This window comes from Lonchura striata, chromosome 1 (assembly GCF_050655825.1).
Source record: "Lonchura striata isolate lonStrDom1 chromosome 1, ASM5065582v1, whole genome shotgun sequence".
NCBI lineage: Eukaryota > Metazoa > Chordata > Aves > Passeriformes > Estrildidae > Lonchura > Lonchura striata.
Genome location: NC_140703.1, coordinates 40503271 through 40517934, shown reverse-complemented (window position 1 = coordinate 40517934; position 14664 = coordinate 40503271). Strand labels below are relative to the sequence as shown.

The 14664-nt window shown below is 37.8% G+C and overlaps 1 protein-coding gene across 2 annotated transcripts in view; it reads right to left on the bottom strand.

Moving 5' to 3' along the window:
• Nucleotides 1-573: 573 nt before the first annotated feature.
• MTNR1B (melatonin receptor 1B) overlaps nt 574-14664 on the bottom strand; it is a 32368-nt gene continuing 18277 nt past the window's right edge. Inside the window, exons 1-2 of one of the 2 annotated variants that reach the window (XM_085574952.1) lie at nt 10460-10527; nt 574-5805 (exon numbers count right to left, since the gene is read on the bottom strand). In XM_085574952.1, the coding sequence (XP_085431078.1) occupies nt 4937-5671 (735 nt within the window). In that variant the 5' untranslated portion in view covers nt 5672-5805; nt 10460-10527 and the 3' untranslated portion in view covers nt 574-4936. Of the gene's footprint in view, nt 5806-10459; nt 10528-14664 lie in introns of those variants that run through there. The other variant, XM_021544992.4, reaches the window with a different exon arrangement.

Below are 14664 nucleotides of genomic sequence, written 5' to 3'. Positions count from 1 at the left end.
AACGTCAGTAGGTTTACAGAAGAGTAAAATTAGTTGGTACATATTTCAGACATAAATTATTATTTTTTAAAATGCTGTTATTGTGGCTAGCTCTACTTCATTCTCCCAAAGAGGAATTCTCCCTTTCAAGGCTTCATTCTGCAGCCACTGAACTATTTGGAGCTTTGCTTGTGCAATGCCCTGAGATTAACTTCTGTAAGTGAATCACAGCAATATTCCATAGGATCTTCCCAGCTATCCACAAGGAATAAAACCCCCAGGGCTGAACACAATAGTCTCTACAGTTAGTGAATGGGATAGTTCCACCTCTGTGACTGAGTCCGGGGGGTCACAGAGTGCATCACCTCCAGGTTCAACCTCCAACTCCAGTTAAATTAGGAGTACCCAATTTTTCACAGCTCCTTCATTCTCTTAACCTGGACTAATTTTATGCCATGGAAGTATTTATAAATATAGACTGAAAAAATTATCTTATTAGATTATTTTCTCAGATGAAGACAAGAAAATGAACAGGAATCAGTTGTGTGTCCTTAGCTGACATTCATAGTGGTCTCACTGCATGCTCATTGTAACTTGAGGTAAAATATTGATTTATTATTATAGATAATAATGATGTGCAAGATCCAGTTAAACTAACAACATTTCAATAGATGACTGAAAATAAATTGTCTTCCTCATTTTCCATTAACTCTGTAAACATCTTTAAGTGCAACAAATTGTTCAGATGACCAAAATTGTTTTATATACATATTAATAAATATATACAATCTTCCATAAATATTTATTCATTGGCAAATTCCCAGACTGGTGCAATTCATTAAAATACAATTGGGAAATGAAAGCAATAAGTTTTATCCAAGTATGTTCTTAAAGGAAGAAGTGGAGAGACAGAAACATATTTCTGCTACTAGAATGAGCCAGGCAGAATTATTCCATTCAGTCAATAATTTAGTGAGAAATCTCATGAAAGTCAAAAGTAATAGGACTGTGCCTTTAGTTTTAATTCTTCCTTGAGAGTGATATTTTCACTAGCACAGAGAGACAGGATAAGACTAATGCATTGTTTCAGTCTCACTTAGACTTTACCAGACCTCCACTTCTCTCTTTACTGGAACAGAATTTACAATTGGTCTTCACCCATCTACTTGGGAGTAAGCATTTTTCTAATCTGAAATGTATTGTAAGAACAATTCTAGAATACATTTACTTCTTTTAATTAACAGAAAATACAGCATTTTTTAATAAAGGTAACACTAAAAGTTTGAAAACACTCCACATTTTCTGGAAACAGACTTTTTCCCTGAGGCCCTAGTGTTTCCTCCACTAGTTACCTTGTGCAGGACACAGGGTCTACCTGACTTTTTTCCTCTTTTTTCTTAAAGTGCCTATATCAGATATGCTGGTGTAAATACTTTTATATAACAAAAGTAATAATTTCCTCAAAGATGCATAAATCTTTTCAGAGTTGATATGTTCTTCCTGACTATACTTTCAAATCATGCTATAACCACATCAACTCTCTTAATAGTGCATTTATACAGTTTTCCTTCAAACTTAACTTTGGGGAAATGGATTTTGAATTAAAGTAAGAAAAGGGGGAAAACTAATTTAAGGCTTCTGATGTAGGTAGAAATATACATTACTACACAAAGAAATTTCACCATTGAGAGCTGCATTTAGTCATCTAAATATAATTTTTTGCATTTGATTGACTTACAGGAAAATTTAAATTTTATGGATTTGATTGATTTCCAGGTCAACTCAAATGCAGTATTTTGCAGTAATACATGGTATAAAACTTATATTAACAGGCATGGGTTATTTTCCATACATCAGGACTCAACAAGTAGCAGTACCTGTCACAATAATAGCAAAGTTGAATTTACAATTACCATGCAGTGCAGGGACCCCTTTCAGGTAATGCTGTGGTAGTAAAATCCACACCTAATAGTTTAGCACTGTGCCAAAAATGTTCCATTGCTTGTGAGGAAAGATCCAATTTTGGAACAGTTCTCTCTGTGACGATGGTGAAACACTGGCATGGGTTGCCTGGAGAAGTTGTGGATTCTCCATCCCTGGAAGTGCTCAGGGCCAGGCTGGATGGGGCCTTGAGCACCCTGGTCTAGTGGAAGGTGTCCCTGACCAGGTCAGAGTGGCTGAAATGAAGGGATCTTTTTAGTCTCTTCCAACCCAGGCCATTCCATGACTCAGTGAATCGATTCAGTTGTGTGAGCTTCATTTAGGATAGCTGGGAACATATCAGAACAAGGATTCTGAAAGTGACATTTAATTTTTAACGAGCAGATAAAATTTGTAAAATGACTTTATACAAATGTTAAGTCTGCTCCTCATGAGTATTGAGAGTGATAGCAGCTCATTTTTGTGGCCAAATAAATGGTTCCAACATTTAAATTTATTTTATGGAGCTAACCTGATAATTTTGGGTTATTCTGACTCATTCCAGTGAGAGATAAACCAAGGTCTATCAACTTATTTCTAATAATAATTCATCTATAAGTCAGACAACCAATTTTGACTTTCAAGTCACAATTTTGACTACTCAGAAGTCAGAAAAAGCAGGCCTGTCAGTAATCAAAATTTATATCCTCTTCTACAAGTTTCAGAGACTCCTGAAGCTCCTTATTTACTCTGGGGGAAATTTTACATGTAGATATACATGAATATTGATTTTTTTGTTCTATATCTTGCTGTGGACATCATGGAAAAAGACAATACATATCAAAATTGTTTCAGACTTACAAAACTATGCTTCAGGTAAAACCTAGTTATTAATGATTACTACTTTTAGCCACAATACTTTTATTTTCTGCCATGAGGTTATATTTGTCCTATCTCTTCATTACCCACATGCTTCTTAGCTCACCAGTGTATGAATCTGAGGGTGCTGGCCTTCTGAGATTATCAGAAATCATGTGAAGAACATGAAAGCAGCTAAAATAATAATCACATTCGTTACTTTACTGTACTTTAAAAAGGTTTTTGGCAAGCTAATAGAACATTTAAAATACCGTGATTCTTTGATAATCTTCTATCACTTTAGCAACATAAGGGTGATGTTTAATACATCTTTATGGCTTCAGGAGTATGTTTGCTGTACAAATTAATATTACTGCAGAAATAATTTTCATAATATCCAGGTCAGGAAACCCAAACTGGAATGTAATAGCAACCTGCATTCCTCATTGTCCCATTTCAATACTTGACATGGATTTACCAGAAATCTAGCTCCTCTATCCTGTACAGCACTGCTAAGAAATGCTAAGAGTAATGTGCATGTCAAGCCTAATGATAAAATAAACTCATTGACTGTGTGCTTGTGCACAGATCCCTAGTCTGATTTAGAGATAGTACAACCACATTGTGTAAATTACTATGATGCTCTGGAGTATAACCCAAATTGTAATCTGATCTGCACAGTCACTGTTACAATTTGTTACCTGGAAAAGCAGAAATCCAGCTGGAATTTGAGCTGAGTTTAAAAATAAAGTGGAAAACAATCTTTTATTTTATGAAATGCAAATATGAAGTGTAGGTAAATTATTTATGGAATTAAGATGACCTGTCCTTGCCTGAAATGTGTGTGTGAGCAACCTGATCTTTTTTATAGTTAGTGAAGGTATTGTTACTGAGTTCTGCTGATCAGCTCCCCTGATCAATAAAGATATTTGTTTCAAAAGAAAAGGAATAATTTCCTATGACTCTAAGAACTACTGTATTTAGAAAATGGATTGTTTGCAAACATCTGCACTGGGTTTATCCCAAATTAAGCAAGATAAATCCCTCTCTAACATTAGGTCTTTGAACTATTAATCAAAGCTGCTTTTAAAGTCAGTAAAAGGAGACCAGCACCTCCACAAAGCAATTAATCTTATCCTTGGAAGTGTGTTTATCATCACAGATGGAAGGAAACATGTGTTCACTACAGGGAACCTTGAAGGTAGTCGCAGGTTATACACCAGCGGTGGGTTTTGTTCGAGATTCAATGTAGACATGTGAGTCAAGTATAGCAGCTACCATTATACTCAAAGGGGCTTCTTCTTTTGGTCTAGCATCATTTGAGATGATCTAGGATATCCTGTCTAGTGTCCAGTTGCCACTCCAGATGATCACAGGTCATATGCTGTAATTTCCAGTCTGTCACAAATGTGTAAGGCCTGCTAAAGTGCATCAAATGACATTTTATATAGATATTTTAGTAAATAAATGAAGTTCAATGAAATTTCAATCTTTTCTAAAGGAAGAATATTGTGTAAGGTAAATCTGTGAGAAATCAACCAATCTGCCACAAAATTAACCATGAAAGATGAAGGAAGTAGACACAGTATATTCCCATTCTCAATGTATCTAAGTATGAAGAACATGTGAGTAAAGTCTCTAATGTTAATATTTTCTTTTACACAAATATTCTTCTCTCCAGTTTACAAATTTGGATTCAAAGTCATCATTACTGCCACCAGTACATGCACAGAAATGCAGTGTTTGGCTTATGTGTGAAAAATACAGTGTCTTCTCACCCTCTGTTCTGACAGAGAAGGGAGGAAAATACCACTCCAGAGCTTTGATGAGCTGCTGAACACATAGACTCACTACATCTTCAAAGAAATGAATCCTGATCTTATATAAAGAATGCAAAACTCTCGCTGAAGTAAAAAAATACCTTGTTCATGTGTTTGGAAGCAGGATTCAGCTCTCAGAACTAAATCAGCTTGCACCCACCTGCTCTGAAACACGTTTTCAATTAATATCTTTTATAAATCACTAATCCAGAGCAATGTGCTTTACTATGAAGACAGTATTCCAGTCATAAAGTGTGATCCAAGTGGAAACTCCCCAGAATTAAGCAGGAATGACCAGAACATTACAATTACGATCTTGGTTTTCTCCATGACAAACTCTTGTATTGACTATTACACATTTAAATGGTTTCAGTTTTCATTTGGTTATTGTTGTTTAAAGCTGGAGAAGGCTTGCTCTTCTGGCCATCAGTTCCTCCTTTGGATGTGTCCTGGAAGAAAAGCCTTGGCATCCACAGTGACATTAAAATTCGTTTATATTCATTCCGAAAATTCTGATTAAGAAGACCATATATTATTGCATTAAGGCAGCTGTTGAAATAGGCCATTAAGTAACTTATAATGAATAGCCATTCAGGAACTTTTGGTGCCATTTCCGTAGGATCAATGGCTACAGCCAGTCCAATGAAGTTTAGAGGTGCCCAGCAAAAGGCAAAAATCACAAAAACAACAAACATGGTAAGAAAGTTTCTGAAGTCACTTGGCTTCAATCTTGGCTTTGTTTCTGACTTGACTCGTCTTCGAACTTGAAGCACTAAAACCCAAATTCGAAGGTAGCAGAAGCTGACAATGGTGATAGGGACGATGAAGTGAATGACCACAACAGCTATTGTATAGTAGGAGCTTGCAGTTTGGACAAACGTGCATGAATAGATGCGTGGATCATACTTCAAAGAGCCAACAAAAAAATTTGGCACAGTTGCAATTACTGTTAATATCCAGACTAAGGAGACATACAACATTGTATTCCAACAGCTGTACACTTTGTCATAGGCAAAGCTATGACATATGTAGCAATATCTGTTTATTGCAATTGCAGTGATGTTGAAAATAGAGCCTATTACACTTAGTCCCATCACAAAGCCACTCGCTTTACAGTGCGTTTCACCCAGTGTCCATCCATTGTGGAAAATAGCTAAGAGCACCAGTGGGTATGGATACAAGGCCACCACCAGATCAGCCAAAGCTAGGCTCACCACAAATGCATTACCTGGAAGGAAAGAAAAATACAGAAGCATAAGTCTGAAAGCAAGCATAGCTGTAAAGAAGAAGAAAAGTGTTGCATTATTTTGGATGTCTGCAATGCTAAATTATTGGTGATGTCAGCAAGCAGCTGGTATATAGGACCAACAGGGAAATGACTTTGCAATGCAACTTGGAACACCACGGAAATATCTGCAGCAACAGGATGTTTCAAATCTTCTGTTGGTGACTGGATTATATCCTCCTTGCTCTTTTTATCTTTATTAAACATAGCCATCAGTGAGCCATTGTGTAAGCACATGTTGAGTTGTTTAAGTGCAGCTAACTCCACAGCTGGATTGATAAAATTAAAAAAAGTCTAAATTGTGCCAGATAAGTAAGCCATTATGCCATTCTAACCTATCACTGGAATGCTAACGGGATTCACAAGCATAAAGGAGAAGGATATACAAAGACTAGGTCTATAGGTATTGGAAGGATGTGTTGTTTTATGTATACTCTGCTGCACAATACTCTGTAGAATAGATATTTTCTGCATGAATGGCCTAGCCATACTGCAGTTATTTATGGATTGTCTAAGGAAAAGTGAATTGTCTTCACCACCCTCTGCAGAAAGTCATATTTAATTATACAAAGAAAAATTCCATTCATGCAAAAGGAGGTATTAATATTTTCTGTTGATGATATTCAGGGAATATCATCGGTTGAGCCCTATCTTCTCTCTTTAACCAGTGTTCTTTTTCATCAGTTTGAAATTTCTGACATTGTATCTAAGGGGTTTTTTTTAAATTATTGAGATAGGAAACTATATTCCTGAAAAATGTTCTTGAGGAACTTCACTCTAGAAGATAGAGGTACTGAGGTACTAACTTTGAATTCTTGGCATTTAGGTAAAATAAAATGTATATGGTTTGTAAGGTTTTGTATATGACTTGCATTCTCTTTTTCTTTCCTGGAAGTCCTTGACTGCATGAACTGATGGAAAAATCCAAGCAATTTCAAAAATTGTGCAATGGAACAAAATCCTTTTTTGAAAAGAGCGGTTAGGTGCTCCATTCTACAAATTCGGAGGTTACTAGTCCTCAACTAACAAAGCAGTTCTCTATGTCATATTAAGAATGGCATTAACTGGAATTCATAAAGGTAACAACCATGTAGAAATATGCTCATAAAAAATGACAGGATTCCACATCTACTCTGTTTTCTCTACCTGCTTTACACCTGTAGTTTCCTGAATTAAGGAATGGGGAGCTGTCTTTCTCCCATACACTTTAGGGGACCACCATGCACAACAGCAAGTAAACTCAATGGAAATCAGGATTATCCATCTGTACCCTCAGAAATATAGCCCATCTCAAGAACGGTGTGCAACTTCTTTTAGATAGTTCCTTGTTATATATTTAGTATCCTGTTTTATATCTTTTAAAAAGCTACACAAGTCTTTCCATAGCTGCAGCTGGATGATTTGTGAGGAAAGACTGAACAAATTAGGGAGATGATTGAGTGGGTCATGATAACTTCAAATAAGTAAAGCAGGAAGGATATCACCCATTCCTATGATTGTTGCAAATCGAAGCAAGCTTCAGGCACAACAAGAAAGTTTCAAAGTAGACACAGAAAAAAATTTTAATGGCAAGAAGAAGGAAGAGTGGGAACAACTTGGCTGGAGTCTGCTATTGAAGATTGTAAGAAAATAGAAAACAAGTCAGTATTGACCTAGATAAAGCTGATCCCTTTGTGCAGCAAGGATGAGATGACTGTGAAGGCCTTTTGTAGCCATGTGGTAAACAGGACAAAAAACAAAACTAACAAAAGAACGGAGGTGTCTTTATCAGAATATATTTACATCTTGGCAACAAGAATTTCTCTTATTTTTTTTCATCGCTGTATCTGACATTAGAAGATAGAGAAGTCAGAAGCTGGAAGTTGGAAGATAGGAATGAAGGAAAAAAGGACAGAAAGAAGGAAGGAAAAAAGACTCTTTCTTCTGTTTTAGAATGCCTTTTGGAGAAAGAGAACTTAGTCTAGTGTGTGCACTAAGATTAATTTCAACTCTAAGGCCTTCCATCATCAGCTTCTACCCAAAATGTAATTGTTCCGTTGAAATAGAGTGGGCATTGATCTCTTTCAATCGCATTTGGAAATAAACTGTAAAGTACATTTAGCAAGATATTTTCAAAGTTTTGAGTGCAATTTAGGTCTTCTTGAAAATTCCAGGTGCAATGAATAAGTAGAGTGAGCAAGGAACTTGTCAAAAACTTAATTTACTAGTTTACAACTGAGAAGAAAAATGGTCCAATATCTATAAAGACCTCAGGTGATTTGTCACTTCTATGGCTTTTTACAGGGTTGAATGTTCCCACTGTGCACTGCAAAGTAAGGTCCAATGGTATTTTTCTGTCTTTGTGGATGACTGCAGAATTAGGTTTAATGTTTATTACTGCAAAGAATAATCTACAGAAGTAGAGAGAAACTTTCCTAATTCATAAAACATAAAGAATTGACATTTTGAGAAATCAAAGGTCTTAGGCATAGTCTATATGCTTGGAGAAAGTAAATATTCCTTGACACAACTAACCCAGGGCTTTTAGAGTAGCCTAAATTACATTCATAATGTAACTAAAGAGGTAACTTTCTGATGCTTGTAACAAAACAGAAAGCACAGAATTTTCATCTATCTGGAATTATTATAATTGCTTCTTGAATTTACTTGATTGACTTTGTTCTCAGATTATAGTTTCATTAGAGAGTGAGGTATGTTCATTTATTCACTGGAGTGGAGAGACCTCTTAATTACAAGCAGTAGCTACTGAAAGCCAAATGTCTTGCCAGGTATTCAAAAATATGATCATCTGTGCTGTTTTAAACACTGATAGTCCTATGCATAAAAAAGAAAATGAGTTCTGATATTGACTTTGGATGAAACAGAACTAGATAGGTGTTTCATGACACATTCCTGCATATTGGTTTACTTGCTACAACTAACAGGAGAAAGAGAACTGTCACATCCTCTTGTAATCTTGATATGACTTGATGTTGTAGGAATTTACTTGCAGAACAAACTTTTTGATACGGCCAAAACTTTTAAGGGCTAAGCATCTGCCTTCTGAAAAGATAACTGACTTTTAATTTCTCTACTAAAAACAGAAGCAATTGTAATGAGAAACTATTTTTTTCAAGGTTTTTCTTCTGTCTTTGGTTTTAAACTTATGAAAATGCTTAATTATATATGATGGTGTTGGTTGTTTTTTTTTTTTTTTTTTTTTGGTAGTGTTTTGGTTGTTGCACATTTGTTTAACAAGTTTTTCTATGTTGCATACAGACATTACCCTCTTAGATCTATGGCATCAGCAGCAGGTGGAGCAGAGAATTAAATCTTTCACATATTGACATTTGAATTCCCTGTGACAGTACAAGCCAAGACCTAGGGTAAGTTTTGATTCATTGAGACATGTTAATTTGGTATAATGTTCAACAGTGTGTTGCTAACAGAAGGTGTAACATAATGCTCCAAATAAATGCCAGATGGGTGTTTGTTTTCTTTGAATATGACAGTTTAAAGGCAGTGATATGCTCTTTTGCAGTTATGTTTCATTATTTCAGATATTACTGAGGTATACTGCAGACTTTGATATAAGGGAAAGGGACAGGAAATAGATTTCCACTAGAACAGCATATTTTAAATTTTAGAGCCTTCCTGCCCTCCAGCAGATCAACACTCCCATCCAATTTAGTGTTGTCTGCAAACAGACTGAGGAGGCACTCGGTCCCCTTGTTTAGATCACTGACAAAGATATTAAACAGGACTGGCCTGAAGAAGAATGCCAGACTCACAAGAACAAATCTTAGCATGTAAAAAGGACTTTGAGATTGCAGCTAAGTGACTTGCAGACTGTGTTCTTGTCCCTACATCTGCAACTATGAGTTAATGCTGGAAGCTACATTGGCAGGAGGTGAATTTTAAGCCTATTGGGCAGATCTCTCAGTTGTCGACACAGGCACTGATTTATTGAAAGGACGTATCTAAGCTGCGCTGCTGTTTCTGAGATCATGATTTTGGCATGCTTGCATGCTAGACATGAATGTAACCCACAACAAAACCTCCCCTTCTTCTGCATGCTCACTCTTCTTCTCCCTCTGGTTAAATATGGGAGCTCTAGTCCTTGCTGCGAGTTTGCTGCCCCGAGTTTGCCAACAGACTGCAGGTGCAGAAGTGCTGTGCTGTTGAAAGCCGAGTGAAAAGGCCCGAGGTTTGTAATGCCTGGGCACAGTTTGGCTCCGCTGGCGCTGCTGGCACGGCGGTGACGCTCTGTTGCCACCTAGCGCGGGAGCCAGGGCAGAGATGCAGCCACCGCATCACCGAGCAGGGCGGCAGCAACGCGCCCCGGGCCGTCTCTTCCGAAGCAAAATGCTGATCGCTAATCAGATACTCCCTCTGCGGGGTGATAAATACTTTCCTGGGCTTCTGATACTTTCTGGGATTGCAGGAACTTTCCCACTACTGGGTATTTTCAGAGAGAAAAGGGGAAGCAGAAGAGGCAGGCTCAACTACTAGAAATTTCGCTGTTGCCTAGTGGTTAGGACAATTCCATGATAGAAAAACCCTTTGAAAAAGACTTGAGTTTATGTCTCCCATAGTCCCCAGAGAGTGCCCTACTCACCAGCCCTGTTGCTCTTCTGGGGTTAGCGTGCTTGCCTCTTTCTAGGTTATGTTCAAGAATTTCAGCCTAGAATCAGAATACACAGGTTACCACTTGTACTGTAGAGTGTTTGTTATCAGTATGCTCATCCAGAAAGAAGTTTAAAAATCCTCCTTATGATTTAACAGATGGAAAACTGAAATAGGTGCAGGAACTCTCCAAGACACTGATCACGAACCTTGCTCTTACTTTTCTCTATTAGATAATACCACCTCTGTTAGGCATCCTCTGGGAAAAGTGGCAGCACTGGTCCAGCTTTCTTCTCCCAGACAACATCATAGTGGCCTACTGATGCTGAGAGATGGAGCACATAGAAAAGCTGGAGCTATTTCATAAGGCTGGTTGTATTAAAAGCAAACAAAAGTTGCTGTATTAGATAGTAAATCCTTAACAGATTCTGCAGATGGAAAAAATTTTACTTGTGTTCAAGGCAAGAGTAGAAAAGTACTTGTAAGAGTACTTTTATTTGAAGTACTACATTTGAAAGTACTACTTATTTATTTGAAGTACTACATTTGAAAGTTACTTAACAAACATACCATACTAGATCTAGGAACTTCTCTGAGATGGAAGGAATCACAAGTTGTAGTAATATAGAACCCCCAACATGCAGGGTTCTCATGCTTGTTCTCTTTTTTTCCTCAGTACCTATTTCCATCTACTGCTAAAGACAGAGTATGAGTCTAGCTGTGCCTCGTTCTGTGTGTCCAGCCATCTGAAACTGAGCTGCATTTTTCAGCAGGCTTAAAGGAGATCCCTTGTATCCATGTCCTAACAATGAAGTCAGGCTCTTGCCTTGAGGATAGTGTAGGATGGAAAAGGCCCATGTTGTTGCTGAGAGAATCATAGGCTTGCAGAATCATAGAATGTTTGAGTTGGAAGAGATCTTAAGCATCTTCTTGTTCCAATCCCCCCAGCCAAGGGCAGGGACACCTGCCACTGGATCAGATTGTTCAGTGCTCCATCCAGCCTGGCCCTGAATATTTCCAGGGTTTGGACATCCATATTTTCTCTAGGCAACCTATGCCAGTGTCTCACCACCCTCACAGTAAAGAATCTCTTACCAATATCTAATCTGAGTCTACCCTCTTTAGTTTAAAATCGCCCCTTTTTCAGTTTAGAGGTCACACCAGGAGTGAAGCCAAGACATTCACTCTGAGGCTTAGCACCATGGCACCAGTGGCAGCCCCGCCTCAGAACCTTGTGCTCCGATTGCTGAGCACAACCACTAAACAACAAAACCAGACTGTTTTTCCACTGGTTCATGAAATAAGCCCTGTTTTCTGTATCTGCCCATACATATCAGCTTAATTGTCTTCTCTTGAAGTAATCACAGCTGTTGATTGCTTCAAACAAGAAAGAATAGGCAACCTACTTGTACGACTGCAAGTATGAAAACTCGTTTACTGCTGACAAAGGGGCTAACATGAAAAGCTGTAAAATACAACAGGTGCAATCTAGTTAGATCCTATAAAGAGCTGGGTGACCTATAATTTTTAATAAGTTTTTATTCAGTGTCTCAGCATTATATTGCATGTCATAGAAAAAAAGGTGAAATACGTAGCATTTTATAGGATGTTGCTTTGTTAAGGAAACCAAGAAAAACCTGCCCCAAAACTTGTTCGAGATCAACTACAAAAGACTGAAATGTGGAACCAAACAAAGGAAGGATATTTCACTTCCAAAACCTCTGCAAAAAAACTTCATTATGCTCTGACAGATTTTAATTTATATTGGGTGAAACAGTAGTTTGTTCCATCACCTTTATTATTACTTTCATCCTTGCTACTGTATCTAAACCATATTTGTGTCAAAGGAAATTATGCTGGGTTTTTTCTTTATTACTGCAACAAAACATTGCTCAAGTCCTTAGAATAACTTAACTTCCACCTTCTTTTATGTAAAAGACAGGAAATTGAAAAATGAAAATAATTTCGTTCAACATAAAACCGTGTTTTGTTTTGTTAAGCTGTTTGGTTTGTGTTTTGTTCTATTTTAATATTTGCTAGCAGATGAGTTGAATTAAAAAAAAACCAAACCAACAAATCTCTAACATTAAATAGTTATATTTTAAAATACAAGGCTTAAGATATTACTGAAGATACTCAGGCTATCAGGCTGATATACGAAGTGAATAAAATTTGGGACTATTGGAGACTATGGGACACAATCAGGAGCAATTTTTCAAGAGATTTGATTAGCCATGATAAGGTGCATCTTGTAGTTTAGGCCTGCAGACCAACTTAAACAGCCCAGAACTCTTTGACCAGTGTAAATGTTGGGATCTCCACTTACAGAACCTAAGTCATGCAAGTGGCAGTCTCCTCAGTGCTTTACTCAACTGCTCCATAGGGCTGCAGGTGAAGGACTTGTAGCCTGTGACAGCTACCAAGACAAGTACGTGCAAAGCATATACATGTCAACTGGTTCCATCTGCTAAAGGAAACCAAATCTAAGCCCATTATTCCTCCTATGTACTTTTGGGTGTTCCCATGCTCAACTCCCAGACACAGTGGAGGATCCTGGATTTTTATAAAATGGACCTGATATGCTGCAGTAAATAGAGTACATGGAACATCTAATTGGAAAACATTTATGTTGTCAAGTTGCCAGTGCTTCTAAACAACCTATGGAATCTCTTCTTTATAATCTTCTTTTCTTCTCTTGTTTCCTGTTTCATCAAGGAAGAAAATAGATGATACTCAACGAGAATGGCCATTATAACCTTTCAGCAAGGAAAAGCCTTACCCTTTCTTTTCTGAGCTTTTGGAAGGCCTCATTACTGTACATGCATAGGGAGATTAATATCTTCAGAAGCTGTTGCCAGTCTCTGCCATCTGCTTCTTTTGGAAACAAGGTCTTAAAGCAAAGTACAGTGACATGATTCATCTTATAATGATACTCACAGGTTTTTAAACAGCATGTGAACAGATGAATAAATAAAATGCTTTTACAGAAGATGATTGTGTATTCTCTTCTGAAGTATTAGCTGCTTTGTGTTCCAACTCAATACAGACAAAGTGTGTAATGATCATCTGCTGAATCAAGGTCTTTTCTGAGAGACAGTAGAAGCCTTGAAAAATGACAAGACAACAACTCTATTGTGGCTGGGCCTGCAAACCATGATATTGCCGAGATAGGTAAATGAGGGGTGACAGGCATGCAACCAATACAGCTATAGAATCATGAAAGTTGGAATTGATCTCTGGAGTTCATCTAATCCAACCCTCCCATTCAAAAAGTGATAAACTACAGTGGGTTGTTCAGGGCCATGTCCAGTCAGCCTTTCACTGTCTACAGCCACAGAGACTCAACAACTGCTCAGGTTGACCTGTTCCAGTAAGGAATCAGTGTACAGGATATTTTCTGTTTTCACTAGGGAATAGAGGCAAGATGCTGTCAATTTTGCAATAGATGGGGTGTCTACTTGATCTACTAATAGAAGAGGGAACTTAAGATCATACCTGTTACTGTGGATGCAGAGACCAGGCATAGTCATTAACAATGAGCTAGACTTGTTTGTCAGAAGAAGAGGCCCCAGTACAGAGTAGAATAGATGGGGCTTTGTTTTTCTTATACTTCTGCTTCCAAATTCTTTGTGATGGCAGAATTTTTTGAACAATCTTCGACTGGACAAAGTGGTCTGAGCCAAACAGGGAACCTGCACCAAGATACATCACCAGACCAGTAAATCTACAGACAGGTAAAGGTACAGAACTCTGGCGGGGTGGAGCGTGGAGTGTGGTAAGGGCTGCATAGAAAGAAGCAGGAGGCAGCAGCTCCTAGCAAAATCATTTTCAGAAAGCAATTTCCACTGTCTTTAGCAAGGCTAGAATGTTCCTCCTCACCTACTAGGTTCAGTTTACACTGGCTGCAGAATCCTGTTCCATAATCTCCTCTGATGACCTTTGAGCACTGTGAACTGACTGCAACCAGCCTCTCAGACTAGCTCTTTGTGGCAGTTCTGGCTAGTTCACCCCAGTGAGCAACCTAGTGGCCTGTGACCCCAAAGAGAGATGTGGGTGACTTCTGTCTGCCTAACCTACTGAGTCACATCTCTTTTACTCCATGAATACATTTGCAAACTGGAGCGAACCAATATAGTTTTTACTAAGCCAAGCTCAAATGGAAATCACTATATTTTTTCTTTAATGTATATATTCTTA